This window comes from Plectropomus leopardus, chromosome 10 (assembly GCF_008729295.1).
Source record: "Plectropomus leopardus isolate mb chromosome 10, YSFRI_Pleo_2.0, whole genome shotgun sequence".
Taxonomy (NCBI): Eukaryota; Metazoa; Chordata; class Actinopteri; order Perciformes; family Serranidae; genus Plectropomus; species Plectropomus leopardus.
In genome coordinates, this window is record NC_056472.1 from 34,809,200 (window position 1) to 34,835,153 (window position 25,954).

At 45.6% G+C, this 25,954-nt stretch overlaps 1 protein-coding gene across 1 annotated transcript in view; it reads right to left on the reverse strand.

Annotated features, from left to right (window-relative positions):
* Positions 1 to 3,115: 3,115 nt before the first annotated feature.
* The window catches only part of ttn.1 (titin, tandem duplicate 1), a 194,389-nt gene continuing 171,550 nt past the window's right edge, over positions 3,116 to 25,954 (reverse strand). The window contains 29 exon segments of the mRNA XM_042494071.1: positions 3,116 to 3,786; positions 4,027 to 4,180; positions 4,301 to 4,618; positions 4,733 to 9,810; positions 9,969 to 10,574; positions 10,934 to 11,239; positions 11,332 to 11,907; positions 12,049 to 12,348; positions 12,641 to 12,943; positions 13,024 to 13,608; positions 13,716 to 14,018; positions 14,167 to 14,469; positions 14,553 to 14,852; positions 15,034 to 15,321; positions 15,448 to 16,041; positions 16,442 to 16,723; positions 17,043 to 17,345; positions 17,492 to 17,797; positions 17,985 to 18,284; positions 18,400 to 18,690; positions 18,907 to 19,212; positions 19,296 to 19,598; positions 19,778 to 21,844; positions 21,944 to 22,243; positions 22,334 to 22,618; positions 22,780 to 23,073; positions 23,184 to 24,947; positions 25,064 to 25,369; positions 25,460 to 25,762. Coding sequence (XP_042350005.1) covers positions 3,374 to 3,786; positions 4,027 to 4,180; positions 4,301 to 4,618; positions 4,733 to 9,810; positions 9,969 to 10,574; positions 10,934 to 11,239; positions 11,332 to 11,907; positions 12,049 to 12,348; positions 12,641 to 12,943; positions 13,024 to 13,608; positions 13,716 to 14,018; positions 14,167 to 14,469; positions 14,553 to 14,852; positions 15,034 to 15,321; positions 15,448 to 16,041; positions 16,442 to 16,723; positions 17,043 to 17,345; positions 17,492 to 17,797; positions 17,985 to 18,284; positions 18,400 to 18,690; positions 18,907 to 19,212; positions 19,296 to 19,598; positions 19,778 to 21,844; positions 21,944 to 22,243; positions 22,334 to 22,618; positions 22,780 to 23,073; positions 23,184 to 24,947; positions 25,064 to 25,369; positions 25,460 to 25,762 — 17,837 coding nt within the window. The 3' untranslated portion in view covers positions 3,116 to 3,373.

Genomic DNA, 25,954 nt, shown 5'->3' on the forward strand with positions numbered 1-25,954 from the left:
TGAAATTTTGTTAGGATTTTAAGACATTTTTTTTTTTTTGATTTTAGTACATCAATCAAGGTTGACCCCCTGGATGAAAAATAGTTGTTTATTAGTGATTTTAGGACTTTTTTGTGATTTTAGGACGTTTATCTTGATTTTAGGACATTAGGGTCTGTCAGGGGGGGGGATGAGGTCATGTCTTTATTCTGAAAAAAACGTCTGGTGTCTTTGACAGGTGGCTCCTAAAAACTGAGATGGGCTCCTTTCATCACCGACTACTTCCAGGTACTTTCACTCTTTTACTTCCTGTTTTCATGATGAGTGTCCCTCTGTGTCTCTGTTCGTGTTTTGTTTACAGCAGATTCTAGGAAGCAAAACATATCACAACATTATTGTGTTTTGGAGTGTTTGTTCAAAGCAGTTTTTTTTTTTAAAAACACATTTTGATCTTTTTACATGACTAAAACATGATCATGGCAATGTAATCTCTGATATTTTTTTTGGCTCAAAAAACAAAAGCTTTTAAAAGAGTCACACATTAGAACATTTAAATCGAGAATTTAACCCTTTCGGAGCCTGAGCTCATGGAGGGAAAAGAGCAATGGAGAAGGAGAAATGATAAAAGTAATTATTATCACATCAATAATTATATACTAAATAATCACTCATATAAATATTTATCATAAATGAATGTGTCCAAACATGAAAACAGTGGGATAAAGTGAGGTTTAAATGTTCACCACCGTGACCACAGCAGCAGATATGCACGATTTCTTGTTTCCTGCAGTCAATATTCATTGAAAAACGTTTTGGGGTCAAAGTGACGCCGTCTGTGAATATTTTTCATTTTTTTTTGTGTTCTCTGTTTTTCATTCACAGATGGACTACAAAGTTATTTCTGACACCTAACACACACACACACACACACACACACACACACACACACACACACACACACACACACACACACACACAGAAAAAAGTCACACACACACAAACACACACACACACAAGTACACACAGTGTGGTGTCACACACACACACACACACACACACACACAAATGCACACAGTGCAAAAACACAACACACACACACACACACAACAAGCAGACGCACACACAGAAACACACATAAATCCACTCCCTCATATATAAAAAGCCTGTGTGTGTGTGTGTGTGTGTGTGTGTGTGTGTGTGTGTTTCAGAAAAGCTGCTGACCCGAGGTCTGTCTGAAAACCTGGATCAGGTCCTCCTTCACTCCGGTGAGTTAACAGTGTGTTTTTTGGCGTCGCTGAAAAACATGAGTTAAAATATTCATGAAAAATGAGTTAACTCATGTTTGTTTTTTGTTGAAAGTGTCCTCAAAAGGCCATTTATTGTCCTTTTTGCTCTCAGGAGATTTTCTTCCTTCAGATTGTCGTTTTTAAATATCTTAAAGTATTTATTCATTTTTTTCCGAATGATCTCTTAGTGCAAATATTCCAGGAGATTGTTGAGCACAATAGGCCATTTAAAGCCTGTGTTAAAAAATGAATTTAAAATCAAATTAAGATTGTTGTGTGGCACAAAGTTTGCAGTGAAAAAAAAAATCTCTCTGAGCACATTTCCTGTCATTCTACAGCTGTCCTATCAATAAAGGGAAAAATCACCCAAAAAATAATCTTTAAAAAAAAGCTGAATCTACTAATTTCCTGCAGTATGTGGAACTTTTCTCACCGTGTTGCTGGTTTTGCTTTTGTCTGCAGGTTCAATGTAAAGGGTTAAATCTGCAGGTGGAGTGTGATGTGATTACCACTGTTTGTGTTTACAGTCTGCACAGCAACAGAAACATTAAAACCGTTTTTGAGCTCATTTAGTCCTCGCCGAGTCTGTCCAGGATGCTGGTGGCTGTTCATTGTTTCCGTGGTAACCAGTTGTGTGTCCTCTGCAGGGGACGAACAACTGTCGTCCTCGCCGACATGTGGGACAGATTCTTTACAGAGATACTTCCGACCCTGCAGGCCATCTTCTACCCAGTGCAGGTACGCACAAAGTTGCACACACACATTATATATATATATATATATATATATATATATATTAGTGCTGGGCATAGAGATTAATTTTTTTAATCTAGATTAATCTCACTGCAATCCTGTAGTTAATCTAGATTAATCTAGATTAAAATTATAGATTTGAATTTTGCCAAAGACATTCATTCAAAATAATATCTATCTATCTAAATGATGAAAATGCATCACAAACTGCTTGAGAAAGCTGTTCTACTATAATATTTGGTAAAGAAAAAAAAAATGTTCCATAAGATTTACTTTGGGTGTTTAACTTTATTTTATTTTGTTAAACACAGACATTTAGGAGCACAGGTTCTGTCTCCATGTGGAAAAAGCTTTTTCCTGCTAACTGGAATGAACAGCAGAGGGCGCAGCCTCTGATAACATGACCCTAACTGAACTGTGGGCCTACATTAGAGGTCATGAAGAAGACCATTAACGGTCAGCAGCTTTGTGACACGGCTTGAGCCAATCACTCCGGTCACTCAGGCAGACCAGCTTCCGCCTTGTTCGCGCCCCCTCCGCGTAATTCGACCAGGTATACATCCGCGCTTAAACAACAAGGTGAAATTGGTGCCTCGCTCACTGTATAGACCCAACTTAGTGAATAGTTTATCGCGCGATAAGAATCCCGCGTTAACGCAGCACGTTAACGCCGTTAACGGCCCAGCACTATAAATAATACATTTACACATTTTTCAATATAGTATTCTGTGACTTTTTTAAGACATACTGTACCATGACTTTTTTTTAATTATGATATACTGAGGCTGTTTAAGTTTTTTAGTACATTTAATACTGACTTTTTTTGACACACTAAAAATTTGTAAAAATGACTGATAAATAATTGTGCCATTGTCACAGAAATAAGCCTCCATTTGCAGAGGTCAAAAGCTGTTCAGCTCTTACTCAGAAAGTTTGAACCCTTTTTGTTTTTGTTCAGTTAACCCTTTGACACCTGTACAGACATCAGCTTATTTGTGCTTCATTCAAATGCCTTTCACAAGCTATTTAACCCTTTGAAACCTAAATGTATTGGTTTGATTTCTGTAAAAAACAAAAACAAAGAAAAACATGGGGAAAAGAGTCGATGACTAGCATGGCAAGAAATGATCATAACATTGTGAAAATTTAGTAAAAGATCACAAAAAAATGACTGGAAAATGTGTTTTTACAAAGGGGGAAACATATCAAAACTACGTCTTACTAACTTACTAATTTCTTGCTTATTTTTGAGCAATGTCTTGTTAAGTTGTTCGTTGCCTTTTCCCTTTGATTTTGAAAGAAATCAAACCAGTTTGCTCGGGTTTCAAAGGGTTAAACACGAAAGACATTTTGCATCACATTGGTATCTTCATTCCATCTTTGCTCAGAAGGATGCTGACATCATCTCGGACTGAGCTAAAGGTCACCATCACATTCAGGCAGCTTCTGAAATGCATCTCACCTGTTCTGGCCCCTATGGTGAGGGCCCTCAGTGAGGAGGAGGCCTCTGCATGCGAGTGAGCAGACATCTCCATCATTTGGCTGCTGGAGCTCATGGAAACCACTGACTCAGCCATCATGGCGGACATGCTAGTCGCAGACATGCTCTCAAACGAGTACTCGGCAGCAGAGCGGGAGCTGCTGCTGTACCTGCTGGCCTCCATAAGAACTGATGAGCCAGATAAAGTTTTCTGCATGCTGGCAGCGTCAGTGTCAGAAGAAGCTCTTTGCTCTACAATAATCATTTGTGCTGGTTCTTCAACAAGAGCTGTGAGAATGCAAATGACAAGCACATTCCTCGTATCACAATGTGCAGGGAGAGAACACAGTATGCATACACTGAGCACTCAGCCGCCTCGGATTTACATCTACACGTTTAAATGTTGAATGAGACTGCACCAAAGTTTGCTTTGCACATTTTTTAACACAAACTTTACGAGGCCAGGCCAGTGAAAACACAGAGAAAGCGCAAGTGATTGTGTTTGGTTGACATTCAGCTGAAACTTACTGAAGACATTGAGGGAAGACGTTGCAGAGCACTGTCCAAACTGATTTTGGGCTTTTATTGTGTACTTCCCACTGTCTGCAACTGTGGCATCACAAATCTCCAGAGTGTACACAGAGTTGGAGCGACTCAGTCTAATGTTGGATGAGACAGAGATCTGCAGATAGAGAGAGAAGTTCAGTCTGTTACAGTTTCATTCACCTCAGTTTTAAGACTGCTTCAACCAACATCTTGTATTAATAATGAAACTAATCAGATTCTGGAGAAAAATACTCACGGTCATGTTGTCTTTTAACCACTCCACATCAGGAGAAGGCTCTCCTGCAATTTCACAGGTAAATTTGACATTTTGTCCCTCATTTACAATCTGGGACCTGGGCTGCACCAGGAAGTGGGGCGCATCTGAGCGCTTGGCCGTGACCACGGTATCAATCTGACCCCGGATAGTCACTGTGCAGGTGGTCGACACTGCTCCAGAGCTGTTAGTGGCAGTGCACTTGTACAGCCCGCTGTCAGAGACCTCCAGTTCATAGATCTCAAGATAAGCTGAGCCATACTCCTCAAAGATTTCATACTTCCCACCCTGAGACAAAGCCTGCCAATCAGGAAATTATGACAGTTACAAAACAATGCAAGTATGTTACTCTTTTTATTCTTTTTTATGTGTCAATAATTGAAATAAAGTAGTAGAAATCTTAAAATATGTTACCTTTCCATCCTTCATCCATGAAATTGCAGGTTTGGGCTCTCCTATCACCTTCACCGAGAGCTTGACAACTGAGTCGGCGGCAGCAGTGACATCGCTCAGCCCAACAGAGAAGGACGGCTTCTTTTCAGGAGTGGGTGACATCACTCTCTTTGGTGACTTGATTGGGGAAGTCACCCTTTCCTTCTCAGATGGAGTCGGGGATTTGGGAGTAGGGGACTTTGGTGTTGGGGATTTTGGTGAGACCGGAGACTTGACTCTCTGAGGTGACTTGATTGGCACAGGGGACTTGACTCTCTGAGGAGATTTGACTGGTTCAGGGGACTTGGCCTCTGGGGAAGTGATTCTTGGAGGAGCAACTACTTTCTGCTTGGACTCAGACTTGCGGATCTTCAGAGTGAAATGAGCCTCTTGTTTGCCTCCAGCATTTTCCACCAGCAGAGTGTAACTGCCTTCATCCGACATCTCAACTGCAGAGATCTCAAAGGAGGAGCTGTACTGAGCAGAGACAATGTGGTGACGGGCAGAAGAACCAACAACTGCTCCTTCATGCAGCCAGGTCACGGAGGGCGCTGGTTCGCCAGCCACATCACACTCAAACCTGGCGAGGGCTCCCTCATCTACGATCAGGGACTGTGGTTTGGTCAGGATTTTGGCGGGAGCACTAGGCTTCTCCCTTCGCTTCTCAACAACAGTAGTGGTCTCTCTCTTAGTTTCAGTCACACTTTCCATCACTGTTCTTGTAGAGGAGGAAGACGAGACGTGATACACCTCTGTTCTGGTCATCTCTGGCAAATGGGAGGATGGAGGCTCCTCGTCTCTGCGGAGTGAAGAGTAGGCAGCGTATTCTGCTCCTGCTACATCCAATGTAGCATAGTCTGAAGTCTCTCCTTTGGTGTTCCTGCAGACGACACGGTAAGTGCCGCCATCTTCAGTCACACAGTTGTTGATCATGAGAGTCAGAACCCCGCTGATGTTGGTCATGTTGTATTTGCTTGACTTGTGAATTTCTTTTCCGTTGTGGAACCACTTTACCTCAGGTTCTGGTTTGGCCTGGACATTCAGGGTGAACCTTGTGTTGGAGCCATAGGGTACGCGGTGAGATCGCATCCTGATGGTAATGCGTGGGGTATGGTCGAGGCTGAAGGGAGCCTGTGTCACCACTTCGATCTTCCTCTCCACTGATCTTCTTTCTGACCTCAGAGCCTGCTTCCTCTCTTCGTACCTGGAAGCAAAGTCAACTCGAGGGAGGGTCACGTCGGTCTTTGCAGCCTTGTCTGGGGTAGGAGACCTCCTCCTCTCAGGTTCTGGCTTTGGGAGCTTTTTGATTGGTTTAGGAATAAATTCTGCAGTAAAAGCTGTCAGGTGCTCAGATTCAACGCCCTCAGAGTACGTCGCAACAGAGACGGTTGTTTCCTTTTTCAAGGATCGGGTCTTCTCCTCAAACTCCATGCGCTTGAGTTCACTCTTGTAAGTGGCCATTCTTTGAACAGTTGTGTGTGGACGCAGCAGCTCCTGATCTTCTCTCTCTTCATATACCCTCTGCTTCTGTCTTGGGGGTTTGTATGTTGCTTTGTCATGACGCTGGCGGAGTTCAACAAAACTGGGGCCAGCCTCGTATTTGGATGGAATTCTGTAGGAGTCATATCTACGGACTTCTTCACCCTCCTCATCATCGCTGTAAACTCTTCTGGGAGATGAGGGACGCAGGGCAGACAGCTCGAAGCGAACTGGGCTTAGGCTAGGTGGAGAAGCAGAGTAACCAAGCTCCAGCTCGTCCTCCAGACGAAGCCTCTCCTCCTCAGTTTTCTTCATGGACAGGTACTCATTCACAGGCAGCAGCAGCTCCTCGTCTGACAGGTCGCCCAGGGACCTCCTCCTGATCCTGTGGTAGGCGTCTATCTCGGGGGAAGGAGTGCGGTGCCTTGCAGGCCTCACAGTCTCCAAGTCATCCTGAGTCATGGATGAGATACGCCACCTCGGCTTGTACTGGTCTTTGACCCTGATCGGCACCTCATAGAACTGCTCCCACCTGGAGAGACGAATACGCTTCATTCTCTTCTGCTTGATTTTATCCATGGGCTCGGGGAACTCATATTGATCCCGCAGCTTCTTGTACCATTTCATGTCAGAGAGTGGCTGGAAGTGTTTTATCTCCACATCCTCTTCAAGAACAGCTGGGTTAATGACACGAGGAGTGGGCACATCATAGGGCATACGCAACCTCTTCTCATCTGCACGCTTCTTCTTCTCCTCTTTTTCTTTCTGTATCTCAGCCTCAGTCTTCTCACCCTTCTTGGTCGTCACAGCAGGTTTGAACATGGTGGCTGCCTCCCTGACAGCTTGTACTGCTGCAGGTGGTAGAGGCATAACTACGGTGTCAGACAGAATCTGAGACAGCCTCACCTTTTTGTCAAGTTCCTCCTTTCCAGCCATCTTCTCCTTCTCCTTGTCACTCATCTCATATTCCTTCTTGACATGAGCGGCACGTTCTACTTTGAGTGTGGCCTGGCAACTGGCAGATCCAGCAGAGTTAGTGGCAGTAACTCTGTACACACCAGAGTCTTCAACCAGAGTGTCTCTCACATGAAGAATGAAGTAGTCCAGGCCCTCATGGACAACCTCAATAGATGGTCCAAAGGCTAAAGGCATGCCATCCTTCTCCCACTTCAGTGTGGGATGGCCAGATACTCTGATCTCAAAGCGCACCTTCTGGCCCTCTCTGCACTCAACATTTGCAAGCAGGCGTTTGAACATGGGCCTCAGGGTGAGGTCTGCTGGTTTAGGTCGTGGAACAACAGTCAGACGAGCCTTGCAGCTGTCATCACCATATCTGTTACGAGCCACAACGCTGTACTCAGCATCATCCTCATCCTCAACTTTGTGGATAATCATCTGGTACAGGCCCTTGTCGCTGATGAATGTGTATTTCCTGTCATCATGTCCAGGGATGAGCTTCTGTCCGGATTTGTGCCAGATGACACGAGGCTCAGGATGAACGGTGATGGTTACGCCAAAGCGCACATCCTCACCAATGTAGGCTGTGTGATTGACCAGAGGGAGGGTGAACTCTGGTGGCTTCTGAAGCATTCTAGCAGTGTCAACTCTGCGCTTTGTTCTCTTGACCACACGGGTGGTGAAGAAGTCACGGTAAGATCTAACACCGCTGATAAACAGCTCTGCATAGGCGCTATCCTCACCATACTCATTCACAATCTTGCATCTGTAAGTGCCATCATCTGCTCTTGTGACCTTGTTGATGGTGATAACAGCCAGACCGTCCTCATACTCAATTTCATATTTGTCACCAGCCTCAAGCTGCCTAACACCACAGTACCACGTTACTTCAGTAGTGCTGTCGTAGTTGTCAATGTTGCAAATGAATTTCACATTGTCTCCCTCGTTCACCACTGCATGGCCAATCTGTCCTCCAATAGGACCGTGTTCAAATGGAGCAATCTTCACCTTGGCAACAAAGACACCACGCTGGGACCTGATGGAGCCGCCGCTGGCCACGCGAGCTGCAGAGACGACAGTGCCCCACTCTTTCCTCACCATTGTCTGGTAGTATCTCTTGTGCCTGCCGGTTGGGATGGCTCTGGTGCTGATCTCCTCTGCTGGCTTGGTTAGCCAAGGATGAGCCAGAGCCTCAGCAGCAGTCATCCGATGTTTACGTTCCTTTGTCATCAGGCGGTCAGTAAAGTCTAATGCCTCGACACTGACCTGCTTGAAAGACTCATCATCATAGCTATAGGCTGCATTGGAGATGTTGTCAATCATCTGTTGGTTAGTTTCAGCCGTGAATGGATTCAGTCCACTCAGAAGCACATAGGCAAGGACACCAACTGACCACATGTCAGTGACAGTGCTAACCATGTCACACTGGTGGATCTCTGGAGCAGCATACTCTGCAGTGGTATACTGAATCTTGATTTGGTCTCCAGGAGTCAGGTGTCTGGCCTGGCCCAACTCAATAATTTTCACATTGGAGCTGGTTCTGGTTGTGTATACAATATTCTCAGGCCTGATATCAAAGTGTCCATAGCTCTCACCATGCAAGAACTCAAGAGCTGAGCAGATCTGCCTGATGTAGTTGACAATCTCATGCTCATTAAGCTCAAACTCTGCTGTGCTGAGGCGCTCAAAGATATCAGCGCCAGAGATGAAGTCATAGATCATCACCAGCTCCTCAGGGCTGTCAAAAGACTCACGGAGGAGGAGGAAGTTGACATGTTTGGCCATATTCAGTGTTGCAATTTCCTTCTTGACTATTGCTTGATCTGCGCCTCTCACCTTGACAAATTTAGCCATGTAAGTCTTCTCAGAGGTAATGTTTACACAGCGATGGACAATGCCAAACTGACCTCTGCCCAATTCCTCTGCAATGGCATATTTGTTGTGCATATTCTTGGCCTCAGAGTGTGGAGCCTTGCTCTTATGAACACGTCCAGTATCATCAACCTCCCTGTCATAGAGCAGAACTCTTGATTTGTCCTCTTTGGTCATCACAGGTCCGCTGGTCTCAGATGGAGCACTCTGTCCAAACTTGTTCTCAGCAATTACTCTGAACTGATAACTGGTTCCTCCAAATAGATTGGTGACGGTGTAGCGAGTGTCACGGGACTGGGCAACACGTTGCCACCTCTCAGCAGTGGTGGGGCACTTCTCAATAATGTAGCTGATGACTCTGCTGCCACCATCATTTGCTGGGGCCACCCAGTTCAGTGTGACTGAGTCTCTCGAGATGTCACTGGCTTTGATACCACGTGGAGGATCAGGAACATCGGCTACATCCAACTCGACTGTCTGTTGGTCAATGCCAAATCTGTTCTTTGCACAGACAATGTAGAAACCAGCATCCTTCTTCTCAACTCCGTTGGTGAACACCAAAGAAGTGAATGATCTGGTGACAATGACCTGGTAGTGGCCATTGCTGTCAATAAGATCTTGTCCTTTCTGCCATGTAATGACAGGATCTGGTTTGCCACTGAAAGGAATCTTGATATTGACCACTTCTCCGCGCAGGGCAGGGATGGCCTCTTTGTCCTTCAGATTCTTTGGCAGGTTGATCTTGGCAGGGACTAGAAATTAAAGATATTGTTTTATTAAAACATGGCATGTTATTTGGTATTAGATGATATATAGATGATATATAGATGATATATATATGTTGATTCTGTACATGTCAGTGTCAGAAAATAGTGATCTAATTTGAGAAATTGGTTATTTTTGAGCTTACTTTCAACATCCAGAGAGATTGTAGCACAGATGGAGCCTCCCTGGTTGGTGGCCCTGATCTGGTACACAGTGGAGTCTTCCTCATCAGCCTCTGTGATGACCAGCTGGTGGTAACCTCCCTTGAACTCCTGGATCTTGATCTTCTTTCCGTCAGAGTGTATCTCCTTTCCTCGTCTGAACCATTTAATCACGGGCTTGGGCTGCCCTGTGATCTTGCACACGAGGGTAGCATTACTCTTGTACTTGACACTCATGTTCCTCAGCTCTTCCTTGAAGGCAGGAGCACGGAGCTCAACGGCTGTGGCTGGAATGATGGGAGCGGTCTCCTCGCTGTAGTCACTCTGTCCACCAAGATTCTCACACTTCACACGGAAGATGCACTCAACGCCCTCCGTTAGACGTTTGACCGAGAACACCGTCTGTTTGATCTCGTCTGTGGTCACCAGAGTCCAATCACCCCATTCCTTCTTGTCCTTCTTTTGCTTCTTCTCAAGGTAATAGCTCTTGATCTTGGAGCCGCCATCGCTGAGTGGAGGCTTCCAGGAAACCACGCAGGAGTCCTTGGTGATTCCAGAAACAACTGGTGACAGAGGTGGGGATGGTTTCTCTGTGGACAGGAAAGTATATATCAGATAGCATAGTCAGAACTTTTGCAGTGTACCCCAGTATCTCTTCAAATGCTTACATTGTAAGACATGAATTTATGATGAATTTTGAGACACATATAAGATAAGATAATCAGATAAGATAAGATAATCCTTTATTAGTCCCACAGTGGGGAAATTTCCAACATTGCAGCAGCAAAGGGATAGCAAAATAGAAAGATAACTGTGCAAAATAAACTATATTAATAAATAAGTACAAAAACAAGGAATGTGCAGGATAAAGATGAAGGAAATAAAGCACAGAGGACGACATAAACAAACAATATATACAGTATTATATAGGATAATAAATTAAATTTACCCAGTTGGCTCTTGATGAGGATAGGAGAAGTGAGTTTCAGTGGTTCACTGTTGCCATAACGGTTCTGAGCATACACACGGAAGAAGTATCCGGCGCTGTCAATGAGGTTGGGCACACGGCAAGATGTACCATTGATGGATGAGGACACCAGTTCCCACTCAGAACCCTCCTTGTCCTCGCGTTTCTCCACAATGTAGTTGGTGATCATGCTGCCTCCGTCATCCTTGGGAACCTTCCAGCTGATGATGACAGAGTTCTTCAGGAGGGCTTCCAGCACAATCGGACCCTGAGGCATGTCAGGTTTGTCTAAAAACAGAGGTATTAGAGATTAATAAATATATCAACTTAACACATGTATTCTTTGATGCATTCACTGCAGTAAATTTACATGAACATACCATAAATTTCAACATTGAATGCAGTGTCCGCCCTGCCGAAGTGGTTGTGCAGTCTGATCCTGTATTTGCCTCCATGGACTCTACGCTGCACGTTCTTGATCACTAGGTGTGTGTAGTGCTCAGTGGTCTCTATACTGATGTCCTCTGTGTTTTCCAGGGTCTTCGCCCCATGCAGCCACATGATCTTTGGCTCAGGGCGGCCGATGTAGACTGCGTGTATGCGCAAGGTGGATCCCAGGCCGGCGTAGTAGGTTTCCTTAAGTGGGTAGTCAGGGTGGAAGGATGCAGGAGCCTCCAGCACCAGAATGCCTGTGGTTTCGGCTTCTCCAGCATCATTGATGGCCTTGCAGGTGTATTCTCCCTCATCCTCCTGCTGATCGGTCATGATGGACAGCGAATGATTGCGGCCGTCAGAGCTCATCTCGTACTTGCGAGACTCAACAATCTCCTTGCCAGCATGATACCACTTGATGTCAGGAACAGGTCTGCCAATAATCTGGCACTTCATGACAGCAGGCTGGCCAAGCTTGGCGGTTACTTCATCCATTTCCTTTCTCAGGCCTGGTTTACTTTCAACTGTAAGTATGAAACAAGGAGGTATGTTTATGGCACAGGTGTGTTATGTTTAGGAATGTCTCATGGTTGAGTAACTCTGGAAATGCAAGTTGGATAAATGCTTACAAATCATTTTCACACAGTACATTATGCTGTACTCACCACTCAGTTTGGTCTTGATGCATGTGGCAGTTCTACGAGGTCTACTCATTCCTGTCTCATTCTCAGCAAACACTCTGAACTCGTACTCTGTGGCCTCAGCCAGTCCGGGCATAGTGAACTCTTTTTCCTTCAGTCTCTGCTTGTTGGACTTCTTCCAGGTGCTCTCAGTGGACTTCCTGTACTCCACCCAGTAGCCCAGGACCTCCTTTCCACCATCACATTCTGGAACTTGCCAGCGAATGGTGATAAAGTTGTTTGTCACATTTACTGTATCGATCTCACCTGGTTGACTTGGCTTGTCTGGAAGAAAAGAAACAATAAAATAACAACAACTCAATTCCCAGTTGTTTTTGTGACTTACTGACACCAACAATAATCACTGTGTCTTTTTTTATTCTGCTGTTATTGTCTGTAAAACTCCACTGAGAGAAAGTGTATGTGGCAGTTAACTGTGGAAGGTTGTTTTGAACTGACTCAGAAGACCAGAGTTTGGTATGAAATGTTATTCACACCTGACTGCCCTCATGTCCATTAAAATTCCATCAAATATAATGATTATGCTGCTATTAATTATCAGCATGGGGAGACTTACCAAATGGATCCTTGCATGTGACTGGGTCAGAAACAGGACCAGCCTCACTCTCACCAATGTCATTGACAGCAACAATGCGGAACTGGTAGTCTGCATCAGGAGTGAGTCCTGGCAGAGTAAACATTGTGGAGGTGATCTTGGTCTGGTGGCGAGACCATGTCTCAGCGGACACCACCTTGTATTCCACAAAGTAGCCAGTGATGGGAGAACCACCATCGTCCTTTGGTCTGGACCACGCCAGTGCCACAGAGCTCTTTGTGACATCCATGATCTCTGGTGGAGTACTTGAAGGCTCAGGGGGACCTAGTTGAGAAATGCAGATTATTTTTTCAGTCATTCCTAATGGTCCTATACTGTTCAAAGACTTATGAAGCAATACTTACAGAGAGGAGTCTTGGGCACCAGTGGCAGTTCTGATTTCAGGGAGGCACTGACACCGAAGGAGTTTTCAGCCGTGACCTTGAAGTGGTACTCTGTTCCCTCTTTCAGGCCCTTGACAACCAGCTGAGTGTCAGTCACTCTGGAGTCCACTGTGTACCATGCATTTCTTGCTGCCTCACGTCTTTCTACAATATAACCCAAGATCTCCGAACCACCATCATCCTTGGGCGTTTTCCAGGACACCTTGACAGAGTTGGCCTGTATCTCCTCAAAGACCATTGGTCCCTCTGGGGCACTTGGGCGGCCAATGACCTTCACCTTGATTTGGGCCTTCTTCCTGCCGACCTTATTCTCCAGAAGGAGGTCGTACACACCAGAGTCACTCCTCTCAGCTCCCTTGATCACCAGCTCACTGGTATCCTCCGTGGAGGCAATCATAGCCTTGGTGGAGACTTCACCGCTGTCTTTAGACCACTTGCAGGTTGGATGAGGTTTGCCCTTGATGGGTACAGAGAGTCTAATCACGCCTCCATGACGCACCACGTAAACATCTTTGTATTTCAGTTCCAAGTCATAGTCAGGAGATTCTGGAAAACAATGATAGTAAGACAAGTCAGCTGTATTATATCTTAGTTTTTAACAAATACAAATGGTCTTATTGCAGGTTTAGTTAAAGTAACCTGAGTGTCCTTACCAAGCATCTCAGTCACAGTGACAGTTCCAGGCACTTCAGCAGGCTCTCCACAGCCGCCAGCATTGCAGGCCATCACACGGAATTTGAACTCTTCTCCTTGTGGCATTCTGGTCAGTGTGTATTCGCAGATTAGAGATGGTGAGGTGTTGCACTTGATCCAGGACAAGGTTCCCACCTTCTGCATTTCAATCAGGTAACCGTCCACCCTTGCGTCTCCCTCTTCATCAGGAGGACTCCAAGCCAGTGAGACAGAGGATTTGGTAGTATCGGTGATCCTTGGGTTCTGAGGGCAGCCAGGTGGATCTGAGAGGGAAAGAGATGCATTTAAGTGTTTTTTAAATTCAAGATATAATGAATCTGTGCTTGCTCTCTCAACACTTTTGATACCACCCAACTGTAACTGTGAATAAAGCTTAATCTACAAAGGCTTTCTTTGAATCTGCTTTCTTACCAATGGGATCTGTTGCCACTGCTGGTTTGGACAGCAGACTTGGTTTGCCCACTCCTCTTGCATTAATGGCTGTTATTCTGTGTTCATACTCCAGGCCCTCAATCAGATCAGTGGACCTATATCTGGTCATGGTCACAGGATTCTTGTTGGCACGCACCCATCTGTCAGACCTTACTTCTTTGCGCTCGATGATGTATCCAGAAACCTCAAGGCCACCATCTTCATCTGGTGGGTTCCAAGCCACGGTCATGCCATCACGTGAAACATCAAAGATGGTTGGACGGCCAGGAGGTCCAGGAACATCTGTGAAGGAGGGGAAACGTTACTATCTTCTGTTAATATAATTCTATCTGGATCAACCTAATGTGAAAAGCAAGAAGTCTTACTCTTCATGCTTCTACAGGTGACAATCTCAGATTGCAGGAACTCTCCAGTGCCATAACGATTAATGGCAGCTGCACGGAAGACGTACTCATCTCCCTCAATCAGGTTCCCAAATTTGAAGGTTGGTCGGCTAACAGATTCACAGACAGGCACCCACCCGGGTCTGTGGGCATCACGCTGCTCCACCACGTAGCCACTGATGGGAGCTCCACCATCTCTGACTGGAGGATCCCAGCTGCAGCTGACAGTGGTAGCATCAATCTCATCAAACCTGATGGGTCCCTGTGGTTCATCAGGTTTAGCTGGTAAAAGCAGATTAATATAATTAATGGATATAGTCAACTTGATTGGCTGAAATGTAATTCTTAATAGTTAGTTCTGATAGCTGTGATACTGAAAATTTAGAAATGAATCAGCTTGACTTTATTGTAACCTAAACAACCTAACTAAAAGAAAATCAAGAAATGAGGGATTGTTCCTTACAGAGGATGATGACCTTGATGACCTCGGTGATAACACCAACAGCATTCTTCACCTCCAGAGTGTAGTCACCAGTGTCGTTGATAGTGGTGTCAGAGATAGTCAGTTTGGAAAACTTGCCAGTGCTCTTGATCTTAACACGCTCTGTGATTTTGATCTTGTTATCACTGAAGTACCAGGAACAGACGGGAGGAGGGCGGCCGATGATGGGTAGGTCCAATTCCAGAGTCTTGCTAGCAAGGACATTGACAACCTTCTGAGGAATACTGGAGAAGTCCACCACAGGCATTACTGGCAAGGAGGAAGAGAGAGACAAAACACAGTTAACTTCAGCTTACATCAGCAGTTGAGAAACACATTGAACTAAGCTGTGAGTTTATGTTACATATCATTGCTCCAACATTTTCTGTCTGTTACCTCTCTGTTCTTGTACAGTGACGGCCGTAACAAGCTCTTTGGGCTCGCTGGCTCCTCTGCTGTTGAGTGCCCTGATTCTGAACAAGTATTGCTCGCCCTCATTCAGCTTCTCGATGGTGTGCTCGAAGTCTGTGGTCTTCAGCGTGGCCACCTTCATCCACTTGTCTGTTCCAAACTTGCAGGCTTCAATGACATAGCCCTGCAGTCTGCTGCCACCATCATGCTCAGGCTTTTCCCAGCCCAGGGTGACGGTGGTCTTGGTGACGTCGATCATCTCCAGTTTATGTGGTGGCAGAGGCACTTCGCAAACCAGAATGACATCAGGAGTCTCGCATGGCTCACCAATGCCATAGATGTTCTCAGGGAGAACCCGGAAGTAGTACAGCATGCCCTCCATCAGGTTGTCAATCTTATAAGATGTCTTACTGCACTTGGAAGTGACAGTCTTGTAGGCTCTCATTGAGGCCTCACGCCTCTCAATGATGTAGTTGTTGACAGGAGCGCCACCATCCACGGTTGGGGCTTCCCAAGAAATGGTTGCAGACTCTTTGGTCAGCTCCTTTATCTTGATTGCTCCAGCTGGTCCAGGAGTATCTAACAATAAAAATGTATTTTGTTAAATATGTTGGTAAGGACATTCAGCCATCCAGGTCAGGGTAACTCTAAGTGCTCTGTGGTAGGCAACTGGACTTGCTTGAGTTTCTTGAATACATGTCACCTCTCATCCAATAAGCTTATTCATTTCTGATTGGTGTAAGTTAGATCTGAAGAAACCTCTTGGATGAGAAGCGAAATGTCTTTGAGAAACCCAAGCATGTCCACTTGCCGAAAATATAACACTTCGAATATTTTGTTAAAACAACATTTCAATCAAAAGCTCCTGAATCACATTAAATCAGTGGCAAAACAAATTTACTTAATACAAATCACATTTGAAAAAATCGATGCCTTGTGTAATATGTCATATTTCACCTCTTAGACATCATCAACTCACCATAGACCTTAACCAGAATGTTGACTTCCTGCTTGCCGGCAGAGTTCTCAGCCACCAACGTGTACTTGCCAGCGTCGTAGCGGTGGACCCTATCAATGATAAGTGTGGTGGACGTGCTGGTGACATCAATGAATCCTCTGTTATGGAGGTCGACACCAGGCTTGCTCCAAGTGATGGCAGGAGCGGGACGACCGGTGACGTTAACAAACAGGCGGAGGGATCCACCAGCGCGCAGGCAGATGGTCTTCTTCAGGTCATCATGGAGCTCAAAGTCCGGAGTTTCTGTGTGAGATGATAGGAATTTAAATGTTAACACATCATCAAGACTGAAAGTCATATTTGCTCAAATGAACAAATGAAACTAAATCTGAATCTGGTTTTCATGTTAATTTTTAAATGTAAATGTGTTTCTTATTTTGAATTTTACATTTGTTGTATTCTTTTAAATTATAAGTAGCTATTTTGTAAAGCAATAAAGAGGGACATCTTTTTTCATATCCCATGACATTTTTTTTTATATCCCATGTCTTTCTCTAATAAATAAATTGTGAAACTCTGTTGCTGTATTTGCTCTCACTTAATGCTATTCCAGATAACTTACCAATTCTCTCCACAGGCTCTGTCTCAGCACAAGGTTCACTGAAGTCTCCTGTGCCATTGATATTGATGCCAGCCACTCTGAAGCAGTACTTCTTGCCTGCAGAAAGTCCAGTCACGGTGTATTCTGTAGCACGCAAGGTCTTTTCGTGGGCCTTCTTCCATTCCTCTCCCCCAGCTTCCAGCATCTCCAGGATGTAGCCTATCACATCAGATCCCCCGTCATCCACAGGGCGGGACCAGGTCAGGCTGATGCTGTCAGCGTGGGTGTCGGTGATACGGGGGATGGAAGGAGGAGCAGGAGTGCCTGAGAGATGATACAGTAATGAGGATCAATAGATCTGTGATATTAGAGAGGATTTATGAATGTGTTAATGGGCGTGGTTCCTGTTTAATCATGCCACGAGAGACAGGTTAATGAAGATCTATTATATACAAAGAAGGTGGACTTACATGTTGGCACTCTGCAGACAACATACAGAGAAACCTCGCTGGCTTCGCTCTCTCCGGCCTTATTGATGGCTGTCACTCTGAACTGGTAGATGTTGCCTTCGGTCAAACTGCCCACCTTCAATGTGGTGTCCAGATGAGCTCCATCCCTGTTCACCTTCACCCAGCGGGCACTCTTTCTCTCGCGCCTCTCCACCAGGTAGTGGATCAGTGGACTGCCACCGTCACTCTCTGGCTTCAGCCACTCGATGGTGGCAAAGTCCCTTCCTGACACCAGGATCTCTGGAGCACCAGGCGGAGTTGGCACGGCTGGAGTAGGGGAAAGGTAATTCAGTGTTAGGAGTTATGAGAATTTTTATATATTGTACTATTTCCAGAACTTACAGTTGTGAGCACGTTTGCTTTCAGGGTTATCAGCCAGATATTTTCTTAGTGGGATCCTACTAAGGATTGGATTTTGGGATATTATTCACACTGATCTAATTGTTGCACTTACTGAAAGTGTTTCTTGCAACCATGGGATCTGACTGCAGGGGAACTCCTTCTCCATACTTGTTGACACCCCGGACTCTGAACAGGTACTCTGTGTTCTTGAAAAGTCCGGTGATGTTGCAGGTCAGCTCCTTGCACTCAGCCTGCATGATGACCCAGTTGAGTCTGTTGGTGTCGCGTCTCTCCACAATATAGTGGGAGACATCGTCACCGCCATCCTCAAGAGGAGGCTTCCAGCTCAGTGTGCATGACTCCTCTGTGATCTTGCTGATCTCAATGGGGCCTTCACATACTCCAGGGGTGTCTGTAAAAATAGCAGTTGTGCTTGTTATAATTTACATAGGATAACCATGAAAAAATAATACTTAATCTGTAATACATAAAACTGAATGCTTGATAAACAAAGCACTCTCGCTTACCAAGTACTTTGACGTTAACCTCAGCAGTCTTGGTTCCGCTTACATTCCTGACTGTGAGGATGTACTTTCCAGTGTCATCTCTGTCACAGAACTTGATGATGGCCATGGCTCTGGTGGGGGTGTACTGCAGGTGGTACTTTTCACACAACTCCAGATCCTTATTACCCTTTGACCAGGCAGCCTTGGGGTCAGGCCTGCCTCCCACTGCAGCATCCAGAACCAGGTCTGAACCAGCTCTGACCATGACGGTTTCAGACATAAGTTTACTGTCCAGCTGGGCCTTTGGAGGCTCTGTTAGGTGGAAAATAGGAACATGGTTATGAAAAAAAATCTTTAAATAGGACTGTAATATATACACAATTAAATAATCTACATATTTAAGCCTTAAGGTTTTTCTCACACTTACTATGCAGGAAATATTCATAACACTCTAGTTAGTAATTTGAGACTTAAGATCAGTGTGTTGTATTGGTGATATTGTATCACAATTGCAGATGCAGATCTTACCGAAGTCAGTCTTGCACTGCACAGAGCCAGTGGAGTCTGAGGGAATGCTGAAGACCTGGTTGGCATTCTTGGCGATGACTCTGAACTCATAGGGCTCTCCCTCTCCCAGGGCAGTAACAGTGTAGAAAGTGTCTATCACATTGGTGTAGTTACACTTGAGCCAGCGGCCCTCACCAGTCAAAGTGTATGGCTTACGCTCGATGATGTAGCCCACAATGGGACTGCCACCATCATACAGTGGAGATGACCATTTGAGGGATACGGTGGTTCTTGTAACGTTTGTGACTTCTGGCTTGCTTGGTGGATCTAAAAAACAGATCAGTAAAGTTAGAGCATGGAGTATTAACAAGTAACTGGATTGTGTGATCTTAAACTGTGTCCAAACTCACCAACTGGGTTTTGAGCAACTGCTCCCTTGGAGGCTTCACTGGCTTTGCTCAGACCAGCACTGTTCATGGCATAAACCCTGAACTGGTACTCCAGGCCTTCAACAAGACCTTCCGCCCTATAGTAGCACTCAAAGCAAGGGATCTTGTTCTCCCTCACCCACAGGATATTGTTCCTCTCCTTCTTCTCGATCCAGTATCCTGTCACCTTGCTTCCACCATCATGGTAAGGTTCCTCCCATTTCAGGGTCAGTGCGTTGGCAGTGATGTTAGACGCCGAAGGCTTTGTTGGTGGGCCAGGAGGTGCTATGACAAAAGGAAGATTTTGCTGTTGAGCACAGTCACTCAAATGCCAACCTGATTCAATAGAAGATGACCACTTTTACAGATATCAACAGTATAAGAAATTCATATATGTGTGTTTTTTTATTCATACATGAAATTAGTGAATAAGTTAAAGAGTTTGTTTATGGAGTAGTACTTACTGAATGGATGCTCTGCGACAATTGTCTTAGACTCAGTGGACTTGCTGACACCAAATCTGTTCTCTGCAGAGACCCTGAATGTGTACTGCATGTACTTAGTCAGGTGACTGACATCAAGAGATGTTCCTCTTACGCTGGAGTTAATCAGCTGCCAGGCCGTGGAGCCAGACTCACGCTTCTCCACGATATAGTTGGTGATGTCAGTGCCACCATCATCCTCTGGTGGTTGCCAGTTAAGGACACAGGACACTGAGGTGATGGATGAAATTTCGATGGGTCCTGTTGGAGGACTGGGTCTACCTGTGACATTAACTTCAACAGTGAAGGTCCTGGTTCCTGCCACGTTCTCCAGAGTCAGGTAGTATTTACCACCATCTCCTCTCATGGCCTCCTTGACTGAGATGCTGGTTCTGTCCTTAGTTACTTTGATGGACACTCTGTCTGTATTCTTTAGTCTCATCTCTTCCAGCTTCCAGGTTACCTTAGGAGCAGGTCTACCACTGATGGGAACATCGATGGTAAAGGTACTGCCAGACCTGCATATGATGAGCTGATTGGTAATCTCACTGAGGTCAGCAGCAGGCTCAATGTGAGGCTCTTTGACCAGCACACTAGCCAGAGTTTCCCTGGGCTTGCTGTAGCCAGATTCATTCTTGGCCTTCACACGGAAGTCATATTCATCACCCTTGTTGAGCTTTTCAACCACATAAGTGAGAGTGGTGGTGTTGCCAACCACTACCCATTTGTCTGCACCCTTTGGCTTAGCCTCAATGACATAACCTTGGATGCGGCTACCGCCATCATGCTCTGGTTTCAGCCAGCCCAGTGACACAGAACTATCTGTGGTGTCCAGGATGTCCATTCTCTTTGGAGATGCTGGCTCTGCGGTGGCAATGACAGGCTCAGTGAACTCGAATGGTTCACCTACACCGTGCTGGTTCTCAGCCAAGACTCTGAAGAAGTATGGCACTCCCTCCAGCAGGTCCTGGATCTTCAGGAAATTCTTTGTGCACTTGCCACCAGACTGCTGCCAAGTGCGGCGGCTAGCTTCACGCCTCTCAACAATATAGTGATGAATTCTGGCACCACCGTCATTGACAGGAGGCTCCCAGGTAAGTGTGACTGTGCCTCTGGACACCTCCTTGAAGGCAACAACCTGTGGAGGTCCAGGAGTGTCCATCACTTTAACAGTGAATGTAATGGTCTTGCTGCCACTAGAATTCTCCAGAGTAACAGTATATTTGCCTGAATCATTTCTGGAGCAGTTTTCAATGCTTAGAGAACTGTAGCCCTCTGTAGTTATGACTTCAGACATGACACCCAGCTGTCCCTCTTCCTTAACCCAGGTGGCAGTAGGAACTGGCTTTCCTCTGAAGTGGATGCCCAAGCACACTGAGCCTCCAGCCTTGACAATGTGTGTCTGCTTGAAGGTGGCGTCAATATCCACTTGTGGCGGTGTTAGCCTGTCTACAGCCTGAGCAGGCTCTGAAGTCTCCTGGTTCTCACCTCTACCCACTTGATTGACAGCTGCGACACGGAATTTGTACTCAGCTCCTGTTTGCAGACCAGTCACCATGTAATTCGTTACTGGCACAAGCTCCTCATTTACTCTCTTCCATTCTGTCTCCTCTCCCTTCACCATCTCAATGATGTAGCCCAGAACCTCCATGCCTCCGTCGTCTGCAGGCCTGGACCATTCCAGGCTGATGGAGGTATTTGTGGAATCATACACGCAAACCACAGATGGAGCACAAGGAATGTCCTTTGGCTCGGCGGCTTTGATAGGTAGAGAGATGTTGCTTGGCGCTCCAACACCAGCGTCATTCACAGCCATGACACGGAACTCGTATTCCATATCCTCTGTCAAACTAGGCACCCTATGAGCACATTCGATGATGGGCTTCTTGGTCATCACCTTATAGAACTTGACAGTCTTCTTTTCTCGTTTCTCAAGAATGTAATACTGAATGGGGTTTCCTCCGTCAGATGTTGGAGGAGTCCAGGACAGAGTGATGCTCTCTCCTGTCACCTCAGTGGCATCAGGAGTACCTGGAGCATCAGGAGTAGCTGAGGGAAACAATTTTGATAGATTAGTACAATGTATGCAAATGAGAGAAAACCATCCTTAATATTAAATTCATAAAGCCTTTCCAACTTTCCACTCACTGTATTGCATCTGTGCAATGATGGGGCTGGATTCCAAAGGTCTGCCAACTCCAAACTTATTAGCAGCAGAGACCCTGAACTGGTACTCATTGGTCTTGATGAGCTTAGCTGCGTTGAAAGTGCACTCCTTACATTCGTCAGACACCAAAGCCCAGGAGATCTTGGCGGTCTCGCGCTTCTCGATGATGTAATGTGAAATCTCCGAGCAGCCATCATTATCAGGTGGGTTCCAAGACAGGGTGCACTTACCCTCAGAGATGTTGCTGAAAGTGATGGGTCCTACTGGCTCTCCAGGTGTGTCTGCATCAAAGAGGTGTGTGAGGTTTAAGTTAGAACATGACTACATGTAAACAACTGCACTACAAAGATTTCAATGTTAAAACTGCATACCTTGGACTTGAATAAGGATGTCCTGCTTCTTGCTTCCAGATCCATTGGTAGCCTCAACAGTGTAGAGGCCGCGGTGTGTGCGATCAGCGTCTCTGACAAACAGGGTACTGGATCCAGCTATAGTGATAATGTCCATCATCTTTTTAGTAACCTCCACACCGTCTCTGAACCAGACAACCTTTGGAACAGGGCGTCCAGTGATGGTCGCTTTCAACCTGATGTGGTCTCCTGCCTTGATTGTCAAACCCTCAAAGTACTCTGGGCCAAACTCAATAATTGGAGCAGCTAGTATATAGAAAAAAGAAGAGCATTTATTATTCAGTATATATCATAGTGAAAGACAGTGAAAGCAGCGTTCATCATTTACTCATCAGCACTGAAGTTCAAACTGCAAATATTACAGTCACAAGCCCCCTCTCTACCCTCCAAGTGCTTTCACAACTCACCGTTCTCACTTCTGACCGCAATAAAACCAGAGGAGTTGGAGGGAGGACTGACAACACCAATGGCATTTCTGGCAGTCACTCTGAACTCGTAGCGTTCATTTGTTGCCAACCCAGTCACAGTGTGTTGGCACTCATGTACATCCGTCAAATTGGCCTTGAACCAGCGGCCATGTCCTTGGCGTTTCTCAATGCTGTAGCTGGTAATCTTGCTACCACCATCATGTTTGGGGGCATCCCATTTCAGTGTCACTGAGTCACTAGTCACATCAATGTAGTCTGGCTGGCCAGGAGCATCTTAAAAGATACGAGATACATATTTGAACTTATTTTTGCCAAAGTGTTTTCATTCTAGTCAGATTTTAGAACAAAACTGGTTTAATATAATAATCTGAATCGTCACTCACCAACAGGACTGACTGCCATGGTTGACTTGCTCTCATCACTCATTCGGCTGAAGCCAGCATCATTCTGGGCATAGACTCTAAAGGAGTACTCGAGGCCTTCAATGAGGTCCAAGATCCTGTAATCAGTTTCTTTGATCAGCATAGTGTTGACCTTTTGCCACATGATGCTGTTCTTTTCCTTCTTCTCCACATGGAAACCCTGAATGGGGGTACCACCATCATAAATGGGATTCTCCCACTGGATGGTCATGCCATCACTAGTGACATTGTATACGACAGGCTTGCCTGGTGGGCCTGGAGGCCTGAATTGGTGCTTGGCAATGACCATCTGAGAGACCAAAGGCTCGCTGACACCGTATCTGTTCTCAGCACACACTCTGAATTGATACTGAACACCCTTGATCAGGTTGGGGACCTTGAACTGAGTATCCGTTACACTCGAGCACACCATCTTCCATACAGTCTGGGAGGTGTCACGCTTCTCGACACTGTAGCAGTTGATGTCTCCACCACCGTCATCATTGGGTTCATCCCAGGAAATCATGATGCTCTCAGCTCTCACTTCATCCAGGCGGATGGGTCCAACAGGCTTTGATGGTGGTCCAAGCGTGATGACATGGATGTGGGAGGATCTCCTGTTGACCTTATTGTCAAGGGTCAGGGTGTATTTACCCTCATTTTCCTTCTTCACATTCTTAATCATTAAAGTGGCTTTGTTTTCTGTCGTCTTGAATCGGATTTGGTCACTCTCCTTCAGAGGCAGGCTGTCCTTCAGCCAACTGACAGAGGGTTTGGGTTTACCTTTGTATGGCAGCTCAATGTGTACATTGTGACCCAGACGAACATTGACGCAGCCATTCGGGTACTCTGAAAGATTTGCCTCAGGTGTTATAATGTAGTCAATGACCTTGATAGGCCCAGTCTCAACAAAGTCGCCCTGTCCTTTCTCGTTTCTGGCAGCAACTCTGAAGAATGTGTCTGAGTGCTCCTTGAGTTTCTTGACCTCAAACTCACACTGTCTGCTGGTTCCTCCCAATGACCATTCCTCGCCCTTGATCTTCTTCTCAATGACATAGTCAGAGATGATGCTACCACCATCGTAATCTGGCTTCAGCCACTGCAAAGTGACAGAAGTCTTGGACGAATCCTTCATAGAAATCTCTTTGACTGGTCCTGGTGTCTCTGTGGCCTTCAAAGGCTCAAGTGTTTCACATGGATCACCGACACCATTCTCATTCTCTGCTAACACACGGAAGAAATAGGATGTCTTCTCTGAGAGGTCCTCAATGGTGTATGTTGTGTCTGTGCATTTGCTTGTCACTGCAGAATAGGATCTCTTGGAGGAGTCCCTCTTCTCAACAATGTAGTTTGTGATCTCAGCACCACCATCGAGGAGTGGAGGCTCCCAGCAGAGAGTGACCTTTCCACGAGTCACATCCTTTAGGACCAGGTTCCTGCACTGAGCTGGGGTATCCTGGACCTTCACAGACAAAGTTAGTGTCTTTGGCTCTCCCACACCGTTCTCTATCTTCACGGTATACTTTCCGGTGTCAAGCCTGGTCACCTCGCGCATAACAAGGACTGTGGTAGTGTCTGAGTGGTGGAACTCATATTTGGGGTCACGATCGATGCATTCTTCTCCCCTACTCCAGGAAGCTGTGGGAGCTGGTCTGCCCCTCAGAGGAACAGAGAGCTCCACATCTTTGCCAGCCTTCACGATATAGTGAGTTCTCATGGCAACATCGGAGTCAATCTGGGCCTCCTCTGTGAAAATCATGAAAAATACACACGTCACACTGTTGAACAAAACAAGCCATATATGTTGTAAACTGAACACACTTCACATTTTGAATTATTTATTCGTTTCCTCGTAGATTTACCCAGGATATCCTTGGCTTGCACAGGCTCAGTCATTTCCAGAGGCTCTCCACGGCCAGCACAGTTGACTGCAGAGACTCTTAAGAAGTAGTTAACGTCTGGTTTTAGGTTGTGAACTATGTACTCTGTAGTCTTGACCTCTCCCTTTGAGGTAATCATAGCCCATTCTTTCTCTCCCTCAACAAGCTTCTCCACCATGTAGCTGATGACCTCACTGCCTCCATCCCATTCTGGCTTTGACCAGCCCAAGGTAATGGATGTCTTGGTGGAGTCCACCACCTTCAGCTTACAAGGCTCATCAGGTGGATCTGCAAGCAACATGTATTTGTTAGGTGGGGTTCAAAATTTATCTTTAATGTTTTTTTTGTGCGTAAATCTGTGAATGTCAGGCCACTTACCAACTGGGTTAGCAGCCTTGTAGTAGTCGGATGCATCAGAGAACGGTCCCTCTCCAGCCTTGTTAATGGCACAGACGCGATACTGGTACTCGTTTCCTTCTGTCAGATGGTAGACGGTCGTTTTGATGTCTGTGATAGGGTCTTTGTAAACTCTGATCCAGCGCAAACTCTTCTTATCGCGCCTCTCCAGATAGTAGCCTGTCACAGTGCTACCTCCATCTACACCTGGTTTGTCCCATTCTACCACCATGGTGGACTTGGTGATGATGTTCACCTCAGGAGTATGAGGCTGTCCAGGAGTTACTGTTATAATGTATAACAAACATGTTAGGAAATTCAAAGGATAAGTAACAATCTTGATGATTTTTTTTTTTTTTTAAAGGATTTGGATGGGCCCTAAAAGACGAGGGTTTATTTCTGCAATGTACAGTGTACTCTAGTTCTTTGAGGATTCCTCAAAGAACTAGAGGATTCCTCAAAGAACTAGAAAACTAT